The sequence below is a fragment of the Anopheles merus genome, chromosome 2L (genome assembly GCF_017562075.2).
Source record: "Anopheles merus strain MAF chromosome 2L, AmerM5.1, whole genome shotgun sequence".
Classification (NCBI taxonomy): Eukaryota; Metazoa; Arthropoda; class Insecta; order Diptera; family Culicidae; genus Anopheles; species Anopheles merus.
Genome location: NC_054083.1, coordinates 33,954,880 through 33,981,126, shown reverse-complemented (window position 1 = coordinate 33,981,126; position 26,247 = coordinate 33,954,880). Strand labels below are relative to the sequence as shown.

General features: G+C 44.9%; 2 protein-coding genes across 2 annotated transcripts in view; both read left to right on the top strand.

Moving 5' to 3' along the window:
• LOC121594368 (LIM/homeobox protein Awh-like) overlaps positions 1–17,981 on the top strand; it is a 29,797-nt gene extending 11,816 nt beyond the window's left edge. Inside the window, exons 2-6 of the mRNA XM_041917544.1 lie at positions 8,010–8,191; positions 16,751–16,968; positions 17,040–17,258; positions 17,386–17,526; positions 17,603–17,981. Of these exons, the coding sequence (XP_041773478.1) occupies positions 8,010–8,191; positions 16,751–16,968; positions 17,040–17,258; positions 17,386–17,526; positions 17,603–17,628 (786 nt within the window). The 3' untranslated portion in view covers positions 17,629–17,981. The remainder of the gene's footprint in view (positions 1–8,009; positions 8,192–16,750; positions 16,969–17,039; positions 17,259–17,385; positions 17,527–17,602) is intronic.
• Positions 17,982–22,938: 4,957 nt separating this feature from the next.
• On the top strand, positions 22,939–25,763 carry LOC121594369 (LIM/homeobox protein Awh-like). The gene is made up of 4 exons (XM_041917545.1): positions 22,939–23,522; positions 24,343–24,524; positions 24,623–25,059; positions 25,138–25,763. The coding sequence occupies exons 1-4, from the start codon at positions 23,517–23,519 to the stop codon at positions 25,323–25,325; spliced, it is 813 nt and encodes a 270-aa protein (XP_041773479.1). The 5' UTR covers positions 22,939–23,516; the 3' UTR covers positions 25,326–25,763.
• The last annotated feature ends 484 nt before the right edge of the window (positions 25,764–26,247 follow it).

Sequence of the window (26,247 nt, the reverse complement as noted above, 5' to 3'; positions counted from 1 at the left end):
ACGCACACGAGCACCAGTCTGTTACAATGCTGAACGTAAACGGGCAACTATGGCAACTCTTCCCGTCAAGGTCAGGCGCATCTTTTATGGCACCCGGAATCGGCACGGAAGATGTGATTGGTATTGGAGCAGGTTTCGGTGGCTGCAGTGGACCGCGGGACCGCGCAATAAACGGTGCAGCATCCCCCCGGCATCGTCGTACAAAATGTCTAAAATGTTATTAGGCGCTAAGCTGCTTAAGCGCTGTCCGCCACCGTGTGTAACGCTGTTGTTACACGCAGGGCTTTACAAAGAATTCATATTCATAGTGCCGGATTTAAATGGGAGATTGTTTTACGGGGCAATTAAATCGCAGGCTACTTTATGGCTGCTGCCGGTGGGCAACAAAAATTCCCATATCATTTGTAAACAGTTTATAGTCATTTTGTATGCGCGTGTGTGCTAGAATGTAATAATAGAAAATTAATAATCAAAATGTGACTGTTTCTTTCTCGTATGACATCGAGCTTTCCTTGTAATTCCGGGCACTCTTTTGATCGCCGAACAAGCAACTGTCAAACAAGGCTAGTTTGCGTACAAATGACAAGCTGATCGTAAACTGATCGGTGTAGGCTACTGACAAGCGATGAGTTTGAGGTTTCGTGCTTCCAAATCGGATTCGGCTACATCCTACCAAAGTCGGCGTAGCTTGCCTCTATTAGACGCTGGAGCCACCGGAGCCACCAGCCAATAAACATTCGCATCCTCCAAATGCTGGGTCGTAAATCAGTAAAATCATAAATTTATCAATTCCTTCACACGGTGCTGCGCCGGGACCGTATCGAATCGAATTGCGCTACGATCGCCACACAACTATTGAGATGCTAATATGGATGGATTTATCACCCGACGCGTCGTCGGCCACCGGCCAGGCCAGCCGCACACAGGTCACGCCAGCCCGCGGTGACGGTATCGGCTTCTTGGTAACCGGTTCAAATCCAAGGTAGGCCAAGGCTAGCGAACCAAAGCCGGTCGTCTTCGCCTTCGCCTAGGCAGCACAGCTCAATCGTTCTCGCGGTTTTCGCGAAAACGGATCGAAAGGAATCAAAACGCAAATCGGTGCCGTATCTCAAGTTCTCACTTCAACGGTTCTTCGGCTGGACGCGAATGCGGGCGGTTTGATTTCCAATAATGCGCACGAGGGCTCTGCTGCAGACAGCCCGGGTCGGGATCGCCCGGTTTTATGGCCTCGTGTCCCGGGGTGATGCCGCTCGATTTGAATAATATTTCCACCCAGAAAAATATGAAACCGATTATCATTCGGATGGTTTTTATATACGCATCGTGGCTTATCTTTATTTCGAGACCGAACCGATACGCGACCGATGCAAGGTGACCGAAGCCTAGGAAACGGGGATGGCACAAGGTGGAAGGTGTTTTTGGGAATGGGAAGGCCCTCCCCTAGTGATGTCAGCCGCTAAGATCAGAGAGGCTGAAGCTTTTCTCCTTCACGTTCGCGTTGATCGGAAGATTTTCGATGGCAGTTTTGGTAGGGAACAGGCAGCCAGATTGGGTACTGCAGTGGGACCTGTCAGACGAGCTTAGTACGACCGACCATATGATCGAGCAAGATGCGTTTATGATGGAGACTTTGGTTGTGCTTTGGTTGCGTCTACAGTGGAGCTGATAGGGATACTCGATGGCCAAATTGAGGTCTTATTTTGAAGTTTGTATTAGTTCAGTACAAGATACAAGGTAACACTAACCGCACAGCTGTGTTAAATAGTTAAATAAAAGATAAATGTTAAAGTTGATAAGTAATAACGATTTAAGGCGAACCTAAAGCCTTGAATTTAGGGTATGAGTAGTACATTTTAATAAATAAATATAATATGAAAGAAAAAAAAAAACAAAACAAAAAACTACTCTTTAAAACAAAAACAAAACTACTTAATAAGAGTAGAAAACAATTCAAAACACCGAACAAGCGATTTAAAATTTAGTGCCAAATTTATCCCATCTAAATATCAAATAGGCCCATTGTGGTCGTCAAAAAACACTGCGCTGTAAAGGATTACATGCCGATGTGACGCGCCAGTTCGATCGTTCGAATTGAATCTAAAAAAAAAAAAAAAAAGAAGAAACCACCGCGACCCGATCGTTCAGGTCCGGAACGGTACCGACAGGCGGCAAACCGGCGCACGGCATCGCCATCGGCATCGGTATCGGGGCAGAAGATATTATCTAAATTTATCGGTAATCGTCACAATAACTTGCCCCGATGGTTCATAACTGTCACGGGACAAGGTGTAGAAAGCCGACCGGTAAATAAACGCGGTCGGGGGTCTACTACCCCACCTCGGCGGGACCAGGCGTCGGTCTCGGACAGATTGGTGCGCGTTATTAAAACATAAACGGTCACTGTGTCCGCGTGTCTGCGTCTCCAAGCTAGCGTTTGTGGTGATGGTTACAGGCGGACACGGAGAACATCTCCCTTTGATGCAATGCAAACGTGTTTCGATTGTCTCGCGTTTGCGGTGCTGGATGCTGTTTGTGAGAATGGTGAAAGACGTTTTATTTCTTCTCTCAAGCGGCCCAAAAAAAGTCGATCGGATGGTTGGGTTGAATCTCCTCTCTCTCGCAACTCCTGAGACTAATAAAGGGTTTCACGCAATATTCTACTAAAACTGCAATAACTGAAAAAGAAATAGAGAGTCTATGGGGAGATATGAAAAATCGAACACAAATTTGTTGCAATCAGGACGCCATTTATTCACCGAAATCGTGGCCATAGTCCCCGAAACGCTTAACCTTCTCCTCTGCGACCAACCAACCAACCCTTTCCCGTGGGGCAAACCGTTCGATTGAGAGCTCGAGTGATTCGAGTTTTACGCTTTACGATATTGATCGCTCAGCATGTAACGCCATTGTTGCTGGAGGGTGCCCGCTGGTGTGCAGAGGTTAAACCCTGCGGGATAAAAAACCCACCAAGCGGACGATGTAGGATGAGTTAATTCACGGCACTGTTTTGTCGGTGGGGGCGATTGATAATCCAGTAAATTGTTTCTATATTCCAGAAAGCTCCGAAAAGGGAAGCGATTAAGGTGAAAAATATCAGTGACGAAGTCATCAGTCGGCAAAGTGTGTGGCAAGTGTGTGGCGTATTAGAGAGGCGAAGGGACCGTGGAGTAGGTGGCGTTGGCTTAGATGCTCTTCCAAGCTCTGCTTACTGTTGACAGGTGACAGAACGATGTTTTACCTGTTGCTAGGATACACCACCAAGGCGTACTGAGAATGTGTGGGAGACGGTTATGAATGTTTATGAAGCATTTGAATGTATCGTTTGACAGGTTGTTTTATATTATTTTTTATGGAATTTTATCAACATATTTATGTTTTTGCCTGTAAAAATGGTTGTAGTATCGTAAAAATTAACCTTTAAAAATCAGTGCAAGCATGGCATTCAAAATAATCATTAGAAAACGTAAAAGCGAGCTAAAGCGTTACTTCTGTTTTGCAATTGCACGCCGAAATGAAAGTGCTCTGCTAAAGATGATTAATGAACAGGGAACGTCCTACCTGGTGTTAGAAAATGCGTTTAGAAATTACTCAATAACCACAGCAGCATGGGCATGCCAACCCCTTTTTAGCAACCCGTGCTTCATGCGCCACTTGGCCACCCCGAGTGGCCCTGTTTTCACTTCGCGCGTCGAGGATCCCCATTTGTGGTGCCGCTAAGCAATGGGTAACCGTAACGGTAGCAAATGGGTCATTTTTTGAAACAAAAAATATGAAAAATATGAAAAATAAAAGCACACTAAGAAGAGCCACGGGCAAAAAAAAACACAAAAAGCTACCCAAAACAATGCGAGCCGCCTCGGTTCGGTAGCCGACAGAAACCTTCGTGGCACAACCCTTTTTATGATGTGTGCCGGCCCAAAATTGTCTGTGGCGTCTGTGTGCATCGATTAGTGGTAATTAAGTAAATCTTGCCCCGATGCGCTTAGTTTCACGGCACATTTCGACCCCAGTTCGGTGACTTTGAGTCCCCTCCCTCCTCTCTTCCTTTTTTGCTTCTGGCTTCCGTTGTACGTTCGCGCCTAAACAAAAAAAGGTCTCCCCGCGTGCGCATCAGAAAACTCCAGAAGCTGATCCAATGCGCGAGACCATACTTGACGCGGTAGCGCCCCGTAGCCCTGAAGATCATTAGCGGCTGCAGATGGGGCCCCACGTACGTAACAGCTCTGTTGGAACGGGGTGGCAGGGTTGCGATTACTGGCGCCCTCGGTTTGCAGTAATCGGTTCGATGATAATGGTTCGACGCTATTCGGTATCTGACGTACTACGCATTTGACTACGTCCGCCACGTAACATCCTTCACGGTGGAGAGTGTGTTTCGAATGGTTAGCTTTAACAACAATCGCCGAACGTTGTTCTGTGTGGAGCTGAAGCGATTAATCAATTTTTCAGTGACATCCAAGGGAAGTGGTCCTACTGCTGAGGCGCTCACTTTCAAGGAGAACGGTAGATTAAATGGGACATAGGAGCTCATGTTTTGAATATTTTAAATGCTGGAGATTGAGTAAGTTATTTAGAAACGAGACTTATTGAACGTGTTCATCAATTCAACAATGATTTGTATCTTCGATTGCAATGCTGTCTAAGGGTTTAATACATCAGGGTTTTACCTGAGAATAGTACTTAACGAAACAGTGACGAAACAATGCGATATTATGTGATCTTCAATGTCAAATTTTAAAGAAAATAGTAGATTTAATTGGTCAAAATCCTAGAATAATGAATTACTTATGGTTTATCACAAATTGAATGTGTTTTATCTTGAAAAATACACTCCAATTATACAGTATGAGTGAGTAATGATGAATATGGATTGATTTTTTTTAATTTAGACTCCAGAAAGCAGCATTAGACCCGGAACAAGACACCAAATTGAACACTTAAACCAACATCTTCATTGCTTGAAAACAGTGAAATAAAACCTTTAACCAACATCCTCCTAGTTCGATAGATCATCTTTGCTGCTAGTTTTTTTTAATGCCTCGTTCCCTTAACTATCCATCCTTTCCTACTCCTCCAACAGCAATACAGTGTGGCCCTGTTGTTCCAAAACCCCAAATACGAACGCTGCCGATGGCACCTGATCGATTAGAGAAAGGAGCGAGCGAGCGAGTGAGCCACCCCGCAGTGAGGCGTCCTCGTCAGCCGGGCGCCTCAATATGTACGATCGCCTCATCACTCAATGAATCATCTGGCTCCGGCTCCGGGAAGGACGGGTTCGATACGGGGGCCGCAAAGCCGTGACTATAAAACGGTGTCCACGGAGCGTGGGAGGGGTAGAGAGGTGTGTGAACGTGACAAGTACGACGACAGTTTTATTGCTCCCTGTCGCTGAGATTTATCTGATTACATTAGTGACCGTTTGTTGTTGGTGGTGGCTTGTGTGTCGCCATATTTCCGTTTGTGTTGTGTGTGTGTGTGCATTTTTTGTGGTTGTTGGTGTGCTGGGGGGATGCTGTTTGGTTTTTGGCAGACCGATCGATGGCCACCCTCGATTTCGAAGAGGCATCTGGAGGAAAACGATAAACCAAACTAAACAAAAAATCAAGACAAAAAACACATACAGTTGACCATTAAAGCTGTCGAACATGTCAATAAAATGTTTTTTGGTTTTGTGTTGTATCTCTCCTCCTGTGGACACAACCACGAGGGAAGAAGTCTTTAGAGTTTGCTGCTTTTGTTTTTGTGCCCAGTTTAGTGTCGTGTGCAGGAGCTGCTTCTTGTAAGGAGATTATTATTTCGTTCCCGGTGTTTGTTGCTTTCCGCGCGTTTGTTGCTTTATGCTTGTTGGGCTCGTTGCGGGAGGCTCCTAAGGAAGACATCAGGGTTGTAATGTGATCGCTTATCATTTTATGGTGTCGTGCGCAGTGGGGTTTGAAGATTTGGAAATGCGGAAATTGACTTGCGCTATTTTGGTTTTGCTTGTTTGCTGGAAAGGTTTGTTTTCGATGATAGATTGGCAAAACTCCTAGCTGGCAGTGAGCGTTTTGTTGAAAATGTCAAATCGTTTGCGTCAAATAAGGTGCCGACAGATTGCCATTTTTCATCGTGCCTTTCTCTTCCACGCGATGAAGAAATAAAAAGTGATATCGACCGCCTGTAGGGAATGTTTGGCTGCAGGTTGTTGCGTTTTTTTATGTTGAAGATAAACTAACATAACTAACATAACGGTGCAGTACTACATAAAATGTATCTCAAGTATATGTAATATTTTGTAGAAAATGGTTTATTTTCGATTGATAACGAACTGTACCTTCGTACCAATTATTTCATTTTGCTTATTTGATAAATCAATTGGGAAGATCCTTCAAAAATAGAATTTCAAATCTCTAGACATGAATTAGGCTTTTTTGATTCATTTTAGTCGAATTCGTAAATAAAGTATATAATTATCCCAATTATACAATATTCTAAAAACAGTCTATTTAGGATTTTAATTGATTAATATTACTTTAAATGTATCTCACACCTCTTTACAGCCATGTATTTAAATATAAATTTATTTTGCATTGAAATTTCCTATATTAACCCAGTATTAAACCGTTAAAACAATACCATAACGCATTATTGTGCCCAACACAAACAAACCAACCACCGCACAAAATTTTTCCACCTCAAGAGGCATGATAAAGGCAAGCATATGTTTGCTCCATTCCCCTCGTTACAAAACGCTTACTGGCCCGTTTGCCACAATAAAAACCAACAAACAGTCCCCGTCCTAAGGGAATCACTGCACCAAAAAGTCGGAAGTCCCTTTTAACGGCTCTTTAACAACCACTTCAACCGTGCGGCCGTGTGATCAACCACATTTCGGCTCAAGCACATGATAATAAATAATAAATTTGTTCGTGAATATGTTTCTGCCGAGTAACGCGGTTCCCGAGAGTGCGGGAAAATTAGTTCCGACCCGGTACGGCACGATGGCACTGCGGCAGCTGCTAATGTGCGTATGACAGTGCAATTTTTGCCAATGGGGGTAGGAAACAATAACACAAACGGATGATGCGTATCACCCCTCCTGTGGGGGAAAAATAGGGACAATATTTCTGTCTTTTTTTTGTTGCCTTAACTGTCGGTAGAACATCTATCAGTGCATACCATAGGTTTTGGTGTTCGCAAGGATGGTATAAGTGACTGTATTACGATGGGATGCTCGTTAAATAGAGGGTGAGTGAGTGAGACGCCACACCAACCGTGGCCACAAAAGTCAACCGCAGCGGAACACATGGTGCTTGGTGGCGTCAGTGTCACTCACGGTGAAGAGGGAAAAGCGCCATTTGTAAGCTCTCGTAGCAAGCGAATAGTGTGAAACGCCACAAGACAGTGATTGAAAAGGAAGGTCCGGTTTTGCAAAACGTTATCCGATCGGTTATGATATGCATCGGTGTGACTTTTCTGCGAGACAAACAAATTTGCTTTTCTTAGGAAGCTAATTAACGCAAGACAAGTTTGTAGTAGCGCGTCCCTTCCTTTTGTCCCAACATGACACTTACAAAAGGACAAACAACGAATCCGCTTCCGTTTTGAGAGCTATCCTCGGTTCCTGTTGAATGTGCATTCGATTCCCCTTGCTGAAGAAACGGTCAAAAAGGAAAGATGTCTGATTAGCTTGTGAGATTTCCGACACGATGTTCCCGTTTTAGGGTCGACTTTCCGATCGGAGCAAAACGATCACACACCATTTCGCAATCGATTTATGATTGTCGATAAATTGAACCCTCCGGTATTCGGTATCGATCGTTTCATTTGAGGGAAAAAAACAATTTTAAACAAAAATACTGCCAACGATCCTTCATCCTTATCCCATATCCTTACTAACCAAGACAAAGAATACACACAATGGTTTGGCTAATTTTGCGTGTTTCCTGCGCTCGTCGCCCTCGTCGGTTTGTGGTAAGATGGTTATTTATTTTTTCTCTTTTTATTCTCTGCGTGTGTGTGTGTCATTGCAGACAGAGCTGCGAATATGCACCGCCTGCGGGGAACCGATCGCCGATAAGTACCTTTTCGATATCGATGGCTGTGCCTGGCACGGATCCTGCCTGCGCTGTTCCGTCTGTCTGACGCTGCTCGAACGGCAACCGTCGTGCTACTTTCGCGACCGACAAGTCTACTGCCGGGCGGATTACATCAAGTAAGTAGTGATCAAAACAGTGATGCCGGGTTGCTTATATCTAGTAAATTATTAAATTTTTCAGTTAAAGAAGGAGTACAGTTTTTGAGAAAGAAAGACATTTCTCTGTATTAGCAAACCATATAAATGCTAATTAAATTGATAAATATTCATTTTGCCTAGCTCCATGCAAATCCACTCACGTGGGTGGGCTTTCTAGCAAATGGATCAATATTAAAAATATACTTTAATCATGTCATCAATTGCCCTAAACATTCCAATTATCCGGCAGAACACGCTAGGTAAGATACATTTCCAAATCCATCTGCAAACCCATCCGCTTACCAGTATATCACACGCTCATCTCACTTACCCAAACCCTGATTCCTATTAGATGCGAATGATTTATGTACCACGGCACACCGATCGGCCAAAACAGGCAACAACGAAAAAAACCCCTCTCACCCCGGGTCCATGTCGTGCCTGGCGAACGTAGTAAAGTCTTGTTTACATATAATTAAGATCTAACCCGTTGAGAATTAAAATATTACACTCACGCTCCACCCGGCCGGATCATGATCGCGGGAGCATGGGAAGGCAACCGAAATCAGAGTTTACCTGTGTATCGGGCAGCAAAAAGCCAAAACCACCATCAACAAACAACACCAGAACACAGCCGAATGAAAGGAAAGCAAGCTGTGATCATGGGGCGGGCAAGGAAATGGCATTAGAGAGACATTAATAATCATAAGAAAGATCGATGCTTCCAGCGAGGCTGTCAATCATTCCGAAACGCTCCGTGCGTACTAACGGGCAACCTTCGCGATCATATTTCACATCCAAAATTGATCGAAGCAGTAGGGAGCGACAGGGAGACGAAGGACAAAAACGCACACCTAAATAGCCTTCTTTCTGCCTGGTTTGCTGGCCGATACAGATTCTGTCCAAAGCAAGCCGGTTGTTGTTTGTCTCTGGGTGATTCGATCAGTTCGAAACGAGGTCCGAAAGTGAGATATTTCTATCAATAACTCAAACATCACACAATGGCTGAAGTGGCTTCGTGTGCGCACCAGGGAGAGAGAGAGAGTCGGAAAGGAGGGGAAAAATACTTTATGCCAATATGTACCAGATACAACGCATGCACAAAAAAACTTCAGCGTTGAATAGCGTTGAACTCAAACAAACAGCGGGAAAATCCAACAGCTCCGAGGGAGGCTGGTGACCACTTGTTGTGTGTTTGACGATCCTGGTCCATTTCGATGCAGTGTCCATTTTTTCCCGGCGGGGCAACTCCACAGCACTGTTCGTGATCGCTCCGCCAAGCGACGGGCTGATGATGATCGGGCGTTGAAACACGTCCGGTTGCTTGGCACTAGGACACCGGCGATGGCCGCACCGGCGAAAAGGAAATTAATCATTTTCCAAACCGCCTTTGGTTGGCTTATAAAGTGAAATAATTTATTGATATTTCTACCCCCCCCGCTCTGCCGTGGTTCGACCAAACCCGGCCGTGACTGCTGTGGCCGAGAAAGGGTGAACAGTGGAATACACAAAAAAGAGGGCTTTAAATTCACTGCGCAGCCATACGTTTGGGTTTTTATTCGATTGTATGCGGAATTTTGTGCGATCGATCGATCTCCGCCTGGCTGCTTTCTCTGGTGAGTTTTAATCGATTTGAACCTTCCCGAAAAAAAAAAATGTGACAAAAAAGGCGAAGAAACGATGCTTTTAAAACGAAAGACTTGCGCGAGCGTAGTAGCGAAGGTAAGCGACGAACCCGGCTGGCTGGAACTGGATCGAGGTACACCGTGTTCGCGAAAAGGATTATTAATCTTTACGATTCTACCACCTTCCTGAGCTGGCGTCTGTGTTTGTCCTTCCACCTCATTCACCTCCCATCGAGCCGAACAGCTGAGTGTTGCGGGAATCTACTGAGATTCCTGCGCTGCTGCTGCTGGTGCTGCTCTAGCCTTCTCTAGCATTATTGTGACTGGCTGGAGTTTGTGTTTTTATTTATAGACGTTCCATTCCACTTTACTATCCGTTCAGCCTCAACAATGCACAATCCGCTCGAGAAGAGCTTTGTTTTGATTTTCCGCTCCTCTGCTCTCCTCTTGCCCTCAGCCACAGGACGCGTTTATTCGTGAGCAGTGTTTGATGTATATTTATGTTTCCGAACGGCTCTAGGGGGTGCACACAGTCGAACCGCTGTGGCATAAGCGGAGGGTAAGTGTGATGTGGCGTGCGCATACTGAGCGTTGAAATGCCGATTGACAGCCATACGCTCCGCGGGGGGAAAGGAGCAGAGAAGGAGTTTTTCTCTGTCATTGTTGATGTTGATGTGCACACAACTCACACACACACACATATATGCAGTCCCCTTCACACGGGGTCGTTCGTGGAGTGCAGCCTCGGGGAGTCGAACTCGAATCGATTCAAGGATGTAACGTGTATGCTGATTGAGGGCCGAGAAATGCACCGAAGTGTGTGAGTAGTTGTGGTGCAATGCACCACACAGCCCGGGCGTGGATTTGATCTTGAGCGTTATGAATGTCGTTGAACAATTTTACCATTACGCAAGTGAAATCAAACCATTTAATGGCGTACTGGCAGTGAGGCTGCCGAGCTGGCGGTTGTATATTTATTTTATAGATGGCACACAGTCTCGATCGCGATCACGATCTAGAATGTTGCAACGATAAGGAAATCTTAAAAACACATCAAAACCATACAGTGGTTCACCTCTCCTGCTGTTCCATGCTGCGTTGCAGGAAATAAACTTCAGAAAAGAAGAGAACAAACATACAAAAACAGCCCCAACACACACACACATGCCATGAGGTGACTTGTTTTGACAGCGATTTATTTATGGGCCAGGCGGAATTATTATATCACGACACTTTATCTGACGGGCCCCAAAGGTCTGTCACGTCTCGGGCCCGGGATAGAACTGTTTTCTGCGCTTTGCGCTCTGAAATCTTCGCGTGTGCTTGCTGGATGAAGGAGGAAGGCGCACAGGCAGTGAACAGACCGGCGATGACTGCGATAAAGAACGAAGGCGTCATTCGGTAGGAGCCTGTCGGATTAGACAGCTCTAAGCGGGCGAGATAGAGCGACACGTTTTGGCTTTAAAATTGCGATGTCATTTGATGCGTGTCAGTGCTACGAGTGGTCGAGGGGGGAGGTCTTGAAGGACTTAGGTGTGTTACAGATTTCTGAGCACAAGTTCGGCCTCTAATCCCTAGCAAGCAAGGAAGAGCATCGTGGCACGGTTTCTTCCGCACGGCGCCAATTCGATTTACGATGGGAACGGGAATTGAAAGAAAAATACAACACACACACACGCATAAGCAAAAGAACCAACACTTTGGTGCGAAGGCACTGTGCGGTGGCCCTTCCCCACCGGTATGACACCGTCGTGTGGCGCGGTGTGGCGTGAGAGCCGTGAACGATGCTCAGCTCCACGCTGGTTATCGATTATACGCGAGACGGGCTCGCGCAAGACGCCAAACCGGAACCGGTGCTGCACGGTCCATACCCGGGGATTGTATTATCATTTTTATCAATTGGCATATTTATCAATTGGAGCAGTGGGCATTAATAAAACAACACATCCCGCCCCGGGTGCGCCCTCCACGCAACCCGAACCGAACGCTGGGGATGGAGCGATTGCAATAAAAAAGCAAATCCATCAATCTTCCAGGGCTTCGATGCGGTATGTTGCGAAATAAATATTTATACTGCCTGTATCGAAACCCCGTTCTTAGGGCTGGGCAGGGTTTGATGTTTTCTTCCTCCTCCCATTGGTTGTTTCCTCGTGTGACGTTGGAAAGAGCACCAGAAGGAAGCAGAAAAGAACCAACGGGAAAGATCTCGCAAGGAACGGACTCTGAAACGGTAGCGTTGCCGTGTGATCGTAAATCGGAAAGGCTTGGCAAGGATTGGAGATGCATAGCACTGGTAGCTGCTGCATAGTCGAACCTGAATGCTCATATTGCAGCGGTAATTAAACAAGACATATCGCGCCTTGTTAATCGCGCACGGTGGCTTCCGCGTGGGGACACTTTTCTGAGGTTTGATTCTGCTTTGTTATTCATTTTTTCTGTAGTACATTGTTTTCTGTTTGCTGTTATTTTGGCTATCTGAGTAAATACAGCTCTTGGAACACTATTTGATCGTCAAACAATACTCAAGTGTTTCATATATGAGAATTATGGATTTTTAGGAAGATCTGAGGAAAATGAAAGACTTAACCTTGAAACAGCAAGTGGATAAAATGCTACAAAGACTTAAAAGATAAATAACTAATGAGCAAGTGCAACAACGATGCAGCGTTATCTCGATATTGGTAAAACTAAATCTGTACAACTGCTAAAAACCGGCTTACGCTGTATTAAGGGTGCTTTACCAAGAGTTTTAAAATACAGTTAGTGGGTCAAATTCGGCCTCAGAGAACCTAACAAGTGACCGCGTAGGCGCCCTTCAATGTATAAACAAATAATTATAATCATTTCATTGTAATGTCAAAATGTATATTTGAGCCTATTTTAGACGGCACGGACACCTGTTTCACATCCACGGTATATACATCTGTAGAGTAGTGTCATGTTCCGTTTATTTCTTTTCCTTTCAAATCAAGATTTAGATCAATTTTAGGCTTCTATTCGTCTCGTGTTTCTTACGTCTTGTAAAATAAAAATAACATTTGTAATGAAGTTTATAAAACACACAAATGTCATATGATCTGTTAAGGATATCCAAGTACAGCGTTGAATAGCATAAGCAAAGTACAGAAGGGAACGAGCAAATTATTAACATTGCTCCAAAGACCAAAATATTAACTAACTACATATTTTCCCTCGTCTAGTACATCGCTCCACATGCCATTTGGCTTGGGAGGGAGTATCGATTGACTCGTTCCAGTTCGTCGCGGGTCCATGTACCACCATCAACGATCCTTATTTGTGATTACAAAGTGTACGCCGAACGGGAGAAGAGCAAGCTTGGGACGTGTGACAGCGAGCGGAGAAAACATCGATATTGCATATGTTCCACCGGGTGGAGATTAGAATCTACGAGCGAAGTTGGTCGGGAGTTGTACGGAGGAAAGGGTTGTGGGGGACAAGATCTTCTTCAACATTGAGTGGATGGACGAAGGAGCTTGCAGGAGACTGGAAGCTCATAATCGCGCACATGCCATCGTTATTGGGTCGCAGCGCGTTTTATGCGCTATGCTTCCGCGCCAGAGCAGATGATGCGATCGTTCCCGTGTCCCGTTGTTGTTTCTGTTGTTGTGGCTTGTTTTGTGGTTTGCGGTTGATGTGTTGTGCTGATGTTGTACGTCCTAGCCAACTATGGCCCCCAATGATTGTTCGTGTTGTCATGCTTTTATGTGTGCACTGTTTGAATTCACCACAGCTTTTTTTTGTGTATCATCTTTTTCCCCATTGGTTTGTGAGTGTGAAATTCGGAGCCGTGTGTTGGACGGTGTTTTACAACGCCGGTCTACCGGACGCCGGTGCCGCGTCCCGTCAACGACCAGGGTTGACTGATGCACACGGAGTGATAAATGTGTTTGGCTCTTGGTACAAACGAGTTTATGATTTATCGTCCGGCTGGTCAGCGGGTCGCGGACCATATCGCAGCACATCGCGTGCGTACTCGGGCTCCGGCGACCACATATCGCTACCCCACACGCGCCGAGAGACCCTTCCTTTCCGCACCGTTCGTGCTGATGTTTTGCTTCCGAACACACGGCTTCTAGCGTCGTGCGAGATGGTGCATGCTTATTTTTTTCTTGTTTTAGTTTCAACGTGGATTATGCAAGGAAGCAACAATCGGGCACACTTACGATGATGATGATGATGATCGGCTTATCAGGCTCGAATGGTTGGAAGGTGTTTGAGGTGTTGCGGAGTGAAACAAAAACACACAGGAATAAAAGGCCAACGATGCTTTGCTGCAGTGCCTTAATTGGCGTGCATTTTTATTAATAAGCCAGCGAACTCCCGATACCTGTTTGTTCGTGTCGCGTGGAATCACTTCTCGTTTGATTCTGCACTGCAGGATACTGGCAAATGAAGGATGCTGCTGCTTGGTGCAGGTGAAACAGATATTGATATAATAATAAAATTAATTAATAAGACAAACTAGGTTTGCTGGTTTGTGTACTAAATCCACCCATGCTGTTATTTTAGTACAAACGAGTACTACTGAATATTCTACATTGTTGCACCGGCTCAATCTAGTTTCCTCTGAAATCCAACGTTCAAAAATACACTCTAAAGGCAGGCGCCAACCAGTTTGCGGTAGTGCAAGGTGGCATAAAAGGAGTGGCAAATTCCACCCTCCCCGCATCGGCCCACCAGCCATCAGCCCGGTAGCCATGCGTCACGCGGAGTTTTAGGACGAGATCACATTTCACTGTCGTGCTGCACAGAATCGCGCACCCAGCACGAGCCCACGGCATCTCGGTGTTTGACAGTGTACGGTTGATCTCGTTTCTGTTACGAGTTTCTGTTGTGGTTGTTGTTGTTGTCTTGCTTGTTCTCGACACTTTTTCCCTTACAACGCGATAATTCGATCGCGGTGTAATATGCAAATTCAAAAGGTGCAAAACAAACACAAAAAAACGCGCACAGAACAGTCAGTAGCACCCCCATGACGTCCTTAACATTGGTCGAATCAATTTGGGTTGAGGGTTTCTTGCTTTCAGTGTGCTTCAAGCAACGTCAGTGTACCTTCTACCATCTTTTGGTTTTGTTTTAGACCATATGGGAGCACAGTACAGACGAGTTTTTGGTTGTTGCAATGTTCTTCGTTTTGAAGATGAGTTTCCTGCTGCTGTTGCTTGCGCATAAAGTGTTGCCCTTCAGACGCGGGAAGTACGTTCGAAGTGCGTTGTCGTCGGACAAGTCGTAACAACAAGAAAAAAAGGCACAACTATTATGCTGCTGCCAGACGATGGAGAATGATTGTTGCGAGCTTATAGAACAAACTAAAAAACAAAGCAAGCTTGACGATCCTGCTCGATCCAGAAGTAAAGCGCACAGTGCAACAAAAAAAAAACAACCCTTCATGCAGGGGACAGGAAAAACGGGAAAGCGAAAGGTGTCGCAAAGACGTTGACCACACCGAGACCCGTACACTCACACACGCACACACGAGCGCGTTCGCTGGTTCAATTAAAATTAAATAAATAACAGCGCACGGAATAAATAAATGAATGAACCTGACCGAAGGCGCGCGCGCGCGCACCCTCTCCGTGATTCTGTGGTTGAGAATCTGGGTTTTGAATGAAATTCGCGACACGGGTAGGAGGACCGTTCGCGATCGTGTCTCCGCAAGCCGTGTAGGAGCCAGCGACAAAACAAAAACGGCAATCACAGCGGGATGGGGAATTGTTTTCATTCTTTTTCCTGTTGTTTTGTTCGTTATAAATACGTTCGCCGGCGATGTCGCGCACCAAAAGCGGAAAGATATCTACGATGGACGATAATTAAATTGGGACTACCTGGGGAGTTTCTTTGACCGGGGCAAATGGGTGGTTCACGCATTGTCACACAACTGGTAACGGGTGGCCGAGAGCTGGGGACGCGATTGTCATGGGGACACTCTCCTCCAATGGGCAGGAAACATGGTAAGTTTGTTCGATCGGTTCGATCGTACCACCGGGACCAGGGAGGGAAGCTAATGTGCTGGACACGTTTCCTTAGAAGGTGCGCGATCGATACTTGGTGTGGTTCGATCGCGAGCGGGACAGGTTCGAGGCTCGCCGGGTACGATTTGATACGCGTACAAATTGCGGACGTATATCGCGATGATGGTCAACGATTTGGTGCCTGACCATGCGGCGGCGAAGGAAGCCGTGAATCACTGCGTCCGCGTAATTGGTTTCGATTGGTGATAAGTGTCGATTAGGGATATGGAATTGGAGGGGCATTGTTGTGTTGCAGACGTGTTAGATTGTTAATCAATGTTCGGGTTCCAGCAGGGTTAGAATCCTCATTTTAAAACCAGTATAAGTAAAGGCAATGGGTTTTGATTGCAATTAATGCAAGATGAATCTTCAGATGTTATAAAGGGTAATTCTACAAGAGATTACAACTAATAGGTTATGTTGATACTCTCATAATTAGCTCATAGCTCTAACAGGTTGATACTTCAAAGCAGAACCTGTATGCTTCTTTGAACTCCTGTGAGATATTGAACTTGAACATAAGATGAACAAGAACATAATAATATTGATATTATTCTTGATTCGTCATTTAATGCATTATCAATTGATATTTCGTGATTTAATTTAATTTAATGATTCTTCAATGCATTTGATGTCTCAAACGATTAATTCCAATATTCCAATAAACCTTCTCACAACCACAAAAACTGAATGGAAAGCTTGAATTGGATATCATAGACATCATTGATTTGAAGAATTCTTGATTTGAATATGATCGGAAGTGTTTAGATTGTTCAATCGAATTTGACTTCCATAAGCATTTGCAGAGTTTTGTTTGATGTTTCATTGCATTCATTTTGATCTTTGTTTTTTCCCTCCTTATTTCCTTCTCCCCACAACAGAATGTTTGGCGCCAAATGCTCCAAGTGCTGCCGCACGATTGCCGCCTCCGACTGGGTGCGGAAGGCGCGCGATCTCGTGTTCCATCTGGCCTGCTTTTCGTGCGACACTTGCGGCCGGCAGCTCTCGACCGGCGAACAGTTCGCCCTGATCGACGATAAGGTGATGTGCAAGATCCACTACATGGACACGGTGGAAGATGGATCGAACTCGAGCGATGGTAAGTGACCGTTGCGTCCGGCGTTGCGCTGCGTGCCCGGTTGGCTCAATCATGCATCATCTCCCTTGCAGATGGGTGCAGCAGCGACGGCTACAACAAGAACAAATCGAAGCGCGTCCGGACGACCTTTACTGAGGAGCAGCTGCAGGTGCTGCAGGCCAACTTCCAGATCGACAGCAACCCGGACGGGCAGGACCTCGAGCGGATAGCGCAGCTGACCGGGCTGAGCAAGCGGGTGACGCAGGTTTGGTTCCAGAACTCGCGTGCCCGCCAAAAGAAGCACACCCACGGTAGGTGATCGATCGGTTTTCGATTCGAATTCGAGCTTGAAGCTGTGCGGGTTTTTTTTCTTCTATTTTGTTTGGGCATTCTTTAATTCCTGGTTTCTTGTTTCTTGTCTTTTCCGTGCTACCTAAGTTCCACGCGATCACAACCCCAATCTGTTCAGCGCACTGCGACAGGACTTGAACAACAACAGCAGCGGACAGACGAGCCTGGGCGATCACGATCACGGTCCAGGGATGGGCAAACATCCCGGTGCCATGTTCAACTCACACGGTAAGCATCTGAGGGAATGAGAGAGAATGACGTTGGACCTTTCTTAAGCTTGCTTCCGTTTTTTCACCCCAAACAGTGAACCTCATCAATCTGATGGTGTAACATATGGGTATGCAATCACTGTTGCACTCGCCACACGGAGGAAGTTGCCAATTGGATGATTGCTGAGCCAGCGACCCACTCGTGTAGAACATACAGGAAACAGAAAAATACCAAAGAAACTATTTAAGCAGGAAGTTTTAGCACAAATTGCACCCCCATCTGTGTTGCGTTCGTTTCGGCAGGACGGACGCAGGCCTCATAATAGGAGAGCTGAGGTGATCACAAACAAAATCGTGGCAGTTTTGTGAAAAGTAAATGCATAACTCTAGTGAAATTCCAACCGTGTATATAAGTTATTGATGTAAATGTTTTTGAAAAGTTAAAACAAAACCAATACCAATAAAACAATCCAATACAGCTAACGTGTGAGTAAGTTCCTATTTACGTAGTAACACCTGTTTAACACATTCGAAATGGAAAAGCAACACAACAAACGCATCGAAAGGATAAGTACAGCTTTACCACTTCTTTGCTCTCTGCCGTGCACAACATACACCAAACCCTTCCCATTTTGACATCCGGAACACGATTTAAACGGGCCCATAATAGCCCAGTGGCCTCTGGCCGCTCTGTTCTCAAATGACAGATGTATTGTTGTCTAATGATACAAAGGCTCAGGAAGACGCGTACGGGGGCTCACGCTCATCGAAAAGCCGCGTTCAACCCGCGGCAATGATCCGATTACGATACGAAAATAATGGGATTATCGTCCTGTGGGATAAAGCGTACGTGCGCCTATGTGTGTGTCTGTACAGGGTAGGCCGTTATCCCTTCGCAATTCGAACCAGGTCCTTCCAGCACAGTAGCACAGTAGAAGCACATACAAAAAAGGAAATAAAATATTCATCTTACGTACTTTCGAGCAAAATCAGCACAAAACCCAGGAACGAAGGATTCTGAAGACGGTAAAAGTTTCTCGTTCGGAGCGTTCTCTCTTTTCCTTTCAGCGACCAAAGAGTGTGCTTCTAGGCAGCGCCTACTGTTCCGGTGTTGGTATGGTGAAATAAGTTACAGTTGTTTTTGTTTTCTTCAGTGTTTGTTTGTTTGTACGTTTGATTACAAAACAAATTCGTCTTGGAACCCCCAGACGTGACACGTCCGGGCGTCCGAAGGCAGTCCGTGTGTCCGAAAGTGGGAAATACATGGAAACCAAATAAAAATCGTTACAAATGTTTTCGAGCCTGGTCGATAAGGGCTGGACAGAGAGTAGCCGGAATATGACACAAGAAAAGGGAAAGTTTTGATGCATGTATTTTCGCAGGTTCGTGCTTTTTGTATCGTATTGTGTGACAGATGTAAGAGTGAGGATTGTTTCTTCAACACTTTTTTGTGGCAACAAATGTGTGTTTATTATTCAAAAATTTAACACACATATTTCGCTGTAGCTAAACACCCATAAGAGCATAAAGTTTGTTCAAATATTTAACCCAAATAAAACGCCTTCATTCATGCTGTATTGATTTAAATATTCATCCCTTCGCTTCCGCATCACTGTCGTTTGTTCAGCGCCACCTCCCCCGGCCCCTGCGTATCAAATAAATTCTCCCGGGACCGCTTGAACGACTTCACCCACACGACACCAGAGCACAGAAACAGCAGCAGTCGATGAAGCGATTTACAAGCACCTAATTTAATTACCGACAATTTAGCCCCTTTTTTCATTCGACCGTGTACGCAGGCAACGAACCTGTCTTAGAACCGAGAACAGCTAACGCAAATCCTCCCTGTCTCACCCTTCTCGTACCAGCCGTCCCGTGTATTGCGCTTAATCCGTACAATGCGGGCAATTGAGCTGAATCGCCCTGGAGGGGGCTTTGAAACATCACCCGCAAGAATTTGCACCCTGCGCCAGGCAGCTACTGGCAGACTGTGTTCGGGGCCGTTCGTTCCCTTGTGACGTCTAACGCCTACCAAATTTGTGCCACAGGAAACAATCAAACACCGTATCCGGTGCCGATGAGGGGATGCATGCGTGTGTGTGTGTGTGTGTGTGTGTGTGTGGGTTGGAAACCGGAAGCAGAACGGATTTTCCTTTCGACACAGCAGGGTGGGATGGGAAATGCGTCGAGGGAATGCTTTGTACGCACAACGCTTTTCACCTGAGGCAGTCGGACGGACCGCATGCTGTGGGCGCTGAAACTGATCACTTATTTGTCGATTGTTCTTTGGGTGGGTGGGAGGCCGATTCTATCTTCTTGGCGGGTGGTTAACATTTTCACAACTAAGGATGATCAAATTGCTGATAGTTTCAGCTAAGGATGGGATAGGCAGTTAAAGCATTGACATAGAACTTCTTTGGGGGAAAAGGGTAAATAGATCGGAATGAATGTGATAGTTGTAATTATTAATAATGGGTGTTAGAAAGTGGTGAAAATCGATTGAACTCTGCAGAGATTGCTATTTGAGCTGCAAAGAAAAACACTTTTCGGTTCGATGTATCAAAATAGCATGTATTATGTCATTATAATCACCGCTTTTTGTTTTAGTAATTTCAGATCAGGAACTTAGCATACGTCACGAGTGGAAAACGTTTCCCAGTTATTGAAGTATTTCTAAATAATGTTGTGTAGCTCAAGTGAGATGAATATTACACATCTAGAGCGTATGAGTATGTCTAATTTTATAAATATAATCTAATAAACGGTGTAAAAGCTTTTGCATTTTAGTGAAAGTCTTAGGAATAGCGCTGGATTTAGGAATAAATTTAGCTCATACCATAAAGCAATATGAATGTGGAATTAGGAAAATATTATTCGATTTTTGAACAAATATAACATTATTTTCCTAATAATAGGCATTTTCCAAACAATTGTACAAAAAATCGATGAATATCGTTTCAACGGATTTATTGTAGATTCTTACACATTGTAGATTCTTACACATCGAACATATCATTCCAGAGCAGTCGGAGTTTCGGACTTGTAAGAGATATTTCTATCTATATTCAATCTATTATTTATTTCTAACAGGTTGTTTTAATTTATAAAATAACAACCTGAAATTTGATGTTTGAATTAAATACTAATACCCGCCTGACTTTTAAGCAATACGGCCTTTTTGGACCGTTACTCCTGAATAAAAAAACCCGCCTGACTTCGTTTAATTGCAGTCTTTCCCCGAGTTACGCGAAAATTGAGTTACGTGTATTCGAGTTACGCGAATTTTACGCGAATCAATTGTCAATTGAAACATAATTTGCAATTATTTTAAATGTAAATCAATAAAAAGACAGAATCGATAAGCATCAAATAAGCAATAAATTACATAAATGGACTAAATTCAATCATTATATCATTATTAATTAAGTATATTTTGACTGTAAAATGTGATATTCGACACATGCAAAAATCCGAGTTACGCGAATGTCTCGGGAACGCATCATTCGCGTAACTCGTGGAAAGACTGTAATCCTCGTTGATGATTACAAAGCATTTAAAATGAAAAAGCTGAACATTTGAATGCTAAAATAATGTACAGCAGCCTTACAATAGTTATTATTAGTTACGAGTCAATATTTGAAGAGCTTTTTTACAGCGTAACGATTGGCAAACAGTTCCAAATTACACACAAAACCCATCTTCTTACTACCACTGCACATAACAAAACTATTATCTTCCAAACAATGAGGCCGGTTCAAACTTACTACCCTTTTTGCGCAAAAACAAACTATTCCTCAACCTAAGTTGATGCCATATTGATTGAAGATTTGAACGAACCTAACAAAACTAACCATCCCACTGTTGAAGCAGCAAAAGAAACACAGCGCTTCAAAAGAAGACCCTCACACACAGGGTCCATAGAATGCAAAAGAGGTAAAAGGATGCAACAGAAAGGTGTGGTGCGTTGAACGTTTTCCATTCAGCGCACCATTACCCGTGTAGTTGATGCGTTAAAGCGAGCTGCTGCCGTTCAAAGCTGTCAAACGGTAGCAAAAGACTTTAAAAGCAATGTCACACATTTGACCACTACCTTTTGGCTCTGCCCCGGCTACGCTACAGTTGAGAACGTTTGAGAGTAATCTGTCTTCCTTCTTTTGTACGTACCCTTTCGGATCGAGCGTCTTGTATGTGGACCAGGTGGACAAAGCCGTGTGCCGTACACGATCTCGTCTAAATTCATCATGTATCGTCCGGAAGCTGTTTCGACACGACCACCGTTTCAGGGCAGGGCTGTTCTCCGCGACACCGGTCGGTCGGCGACCTTCAGCTCTAAATCGTCTGCTTGAAAGGATGAAAAATTCGTCACACGACATCCCGGCATCGCTAAACGGTGACGGCGGTGGCCTCACAAACTAGACACAGACACATACATTGTGTTGGCCGGCATGCCACACCAGAAGCTACACGCAGGACACATTTGCATCTGAATGGGACACAATTATGCAACACCCGGGTATGCCCGGGCTGGTCGGGAGTGGGTGCCGGGTGGACTGTCAAAGGTATGACATCACGTTCCGTGACGATGACACTTTCCGTGTCAGTTTTTGGGCAGTTTGTGGGGGAACCGTTTCCCGACGGAGTCAACCGGAAGCGAGACTTTGGAAGTTGGCAGACCACTTCAGATGTACAGAAGAAGAACAGTTTAAGAGAATTGAAGCACAAGAATAATGCGCTCTTCCACAACGCTTATGCGTTCGCATTGTTCCGTCAGAAGTTGGTGGCTTTGGAACCTCACTCTTTTTTTTAGTTCAACTTTTTGAATGTGGCTACAGAATTTTCCATCGCTAATTCTTCAATCAATTTGCTTATTCCTTGCAAACCAAAAAAAAAATCTCTCAAACCAGGAACTTCTAAAGCGACAAAAGCGAACCCCCGTGAAAGCGACTACTCGGAAGTGTCGATTCAAGGGACTTTTCTCTCCCTTTTCTACCTTGTACTGAACTCACGCGCCTGAACCGAAAACAATTGAGTCAAGAGGGTGCTACGGAACTAAATACACACACACAGCACCAGTCCATAGAAAACATAAATCGCGCATAAATCGAAGGGGCGTGTTATGTTGCAGCCCCTTTTTGGTTCGAGCGAGTCATCTTTATCGTGTGTGCATCCCTACCCCTACAACCGAAGGTCAGGGAAGAGGGGAACCCTAAAGCTGGGTTGTGTTTGTCGAGTACATAGATCTAAGCTCCCGGCAATGGAATAGAGTGTGCGCGAACAAACCCCTAGAATGTGTCGGAAGGGGGAGATGAAATAGCCTAGAAAGAGAACGCACCAAAAGCAAACACGAACGAGTCGGATAGAGAAGTGTTTATTAGGAATGGATGGGAAAAAAGAACCCACAATACCACCTTTGCGCCGTCGACTTCTTTGGCGGACGGGTCTCACCGTTGGGAAACAACGTATCTTCTCATCGAACTCGCACTCACCCACGGACACCCGGGGTGCGAGTTTCAGTTTTTCTAGCCTTTTGATGCTGCCGGGTTGAAGAGGATCCGTGTGTCCGTGCGCTCAGTTCGAGATTGACCTGCGACGGTGGCTGACGCACATCCGAGAGGGTGCTGGTACAGCTGGACAGAACGCGAAAGGCAACCGCGCGGAAGAGTTGGTTTGTGGCTTAAAGTTAACAATAGAGGTGTGTGTATGTGTGGTGTGAAATGTCAGTTAATCGTGTTGAAAACGTGCATTGAGGTAGATAGCTCCGAAAGCAAAAAGCGAGACTTGCATGAAAGTGCATTAAGAAGGACTGAGTGATATCACCGATTATTATAAGGTGTGAATAGCCTGTGATGAACTGTTCTGTTCATCTTTGTTAAAACAGTGTGAATTGTTCCAGAAGTGAAAGACGATTGTTGAACCATTGTGAAACGGACGTTAAACACAGCCGTTTGTGAAGGACTTTTATTGGAGAATTGATTCCAACGTGCATCCAGTTGCTTTTCAAGTTCTGAAATGAAGGTAAAAGAAAGTTCCTGTAAGCGTTTCATACTGCTTAGTTTGATTGAGGAGAAGTTGTTTTAGGATATTTCATCTTTTTAAGCAAACTATTTAAGTTATCCAATTAGACCATAGGATATATAATATTCGTTAAGAATAAAGAACATTCCACGAGAAACTTGAGCAAGATTACGATGAGTTAGCAACACTTTGTGAGTTTTGTTCATTACATTGATTGTAAAAAACACAATGTTAAGAACTCAAATCTTATGTTCTTTGTTGGAAATTGGACTGTTTCTACTTCTGCTGGTCATATACATTTGGATAACAAAATTATTTTGTACTGAAGATATCAAAATTCCTTTTCTTTGGCAAACATTGTTTCATAAAACATTGATTAATACCGATTAACGATTAACGGAAGATTGACGGATTAAATATCACGGTTTTAATATGTGTAAGCCTACAATGTTGCATCAATTAAAAACTTTCTTAGATAATTAGACTTTCTAAAGTGATAAACTATAAGCTCTAAAGAATAATTAGTACAGCACCACTCAAATAATAGATGAATCAATGATTATAACAGTTTTACAAAAAATTAAAATGTGTCAATATCTTGATAAAATGGTTACATTATACTCAATAGTAGTTCAAGATATCCAAAAAGCTAATAGCAAACCAGAGTAGCCTGGAAAGAGAATATACAGCTTTTCAGCTGTATCAGAAAACGCATTAAAAAATATTAAAAAGCAGGAAACTATAGCTTTCAATTAAAACGGGATCGAAAAAACTCAAAACTATAAATGACATCTCGTGCTTTGGCTCTGATCGTTCACAGACGGAATTTAAAACATGCGGTAGCTGTGCGGAACCGATCACCGATCGCTACATCTTTGAGGTGAACGGCAGTGCGTGGCACGGGTCCTGCCTGCGCTGCACCGTGTGCTTCTGCCCGCTCGAGCGTCAGGTCTCGTGCTATCTGCGCGACGGTGACATGTACTGCAAATCGGATTACATCAAGTAAGGCATTCGCACGCGCTTATCATCCGTCCGCGATCGCATCTAACAGGTGTTATGGTCTTTTCCCCCATTCCTCCCCCCCCCCCCCCCCCTTGCAGAAAGTTCAAAACGAGCTGTGCCAAGTGTGCCCGCTCGATATCGGCCACCGATTGGGTACGGCGCGCCCGCGAGTACGTGTTCCACCTGGCGTGCTTTGCGTGTGATTCCTGCGGCCGGCAGCTATCGACGGGCGAGCAGTTCGCTATCTGCGATGATCGCGTCCTGTGCAAGACGCACTACATGGAGCTGATCGACGACGGGACGACATCGAGCGAGGATGGGCTGGATGCGGACGGGAACGGGAAGAACAAAACCAAGCGCATCCGGACGACGTTCACGGAGGAGCAGATCCAGATCCTGCAGGCCAACTTCCAGGTGGACAGCAACCCGGACGGGCAGGATTTGGAGCGGATAGCGCAGCTGACCGGGCTGAGCAAGCGGGTGACGCAGGTTTGGTTCCAGAACTCGCGCGCTCGCCAGAAGAAGCACGTGCATGGTAAGTGTTTCCGTGGGGATTGAGACATGTCGTAGTGTTTTGAGTGAACTAATTCGATTTTTCCAACTCCTTCAACAGTGCCACGAGCTCAGGATCTGTTCAACGGAATGCGCTCAGATCTGAACAACAACAACAACAGCTGCAGCAGCAGCAACAGCAACGATGGCCCACCCGGCCACCATCTCGGTGGCGTTGGGCCGGAGGATTGCGTCCTCGGCAAGACTTCCATCTTTAACACGCACGGTTTCATCAATCTCGTGGTGTGACGCGACCAGCAGCGGGCATACCATCGCTGGATGGATGTTTGCGATCAACAGTGCCATTGACCAGAATCGGAAGTACGCGGATGAAATCTGCGGTGTGAGCGTGTCACCGTGGATCCGCGTTCCGTTCGGTTCCCTTCGTTCCCTGACGAGCTGCGCACACAAAGCCACGTGCTTTGTGATTTTGCTCGGCTGCATCTTGGCAATCTTGGAGGTCGGGACGATGGACGAAGAAACAGTCTAACGCAATAGCCGGAGCCGATTGTTGTGTGGATGGATGGCAATGGCTCAGAGTTCTAGGCCAATGAATTGAGCAAAGGTGCGTGCTTTTGTGTGCTTCGCTTCTACAGTGAAGTTTGCCAAGTGATTAGTGTTTCTCGAAGTGCTCTGGAATGTAAAGAAGATCAATTGAGGATGCGATTGAATAAAACAAATTGGAAATCGAAAGTTTATACTTATTGTGTTGCTGTGTGACAAGCTTCAGACGTTAACGTTGATCGTGGTTCTACAAATGATAAAATTCTTGTTGGCATGGTTGAAGCAGAAATTCAGGAGTTAAATCTCCCTTTAGCCGGCCCACCGTTAGCCGGTTCCGCTCAGTGTATCGTCTTTAATTGAAACGTCAAACGAACGATATCTCCAGTTGCAAGAGTAATGTAGCTATAAAGATGGCACAACCCTCTTCTTGAAACAAATCACCAAATTGATGCTCTAAAAAAAATTACAAAACTTAAGCAAACAAAAATGTTGCAACCCCGTTCGGGAGCGTCATGGGTGGAAAACAAATACAGAAATTAATTTCATATTTTATGATCGTACAGCTTCATTCAGGTGAATCACACACGACAGCGACGCCACTATGGGCGCATTCGATTACTCCCAGTGGAGCAAAGCATGCACCAACAGACAAACAGCTTCGATCGGT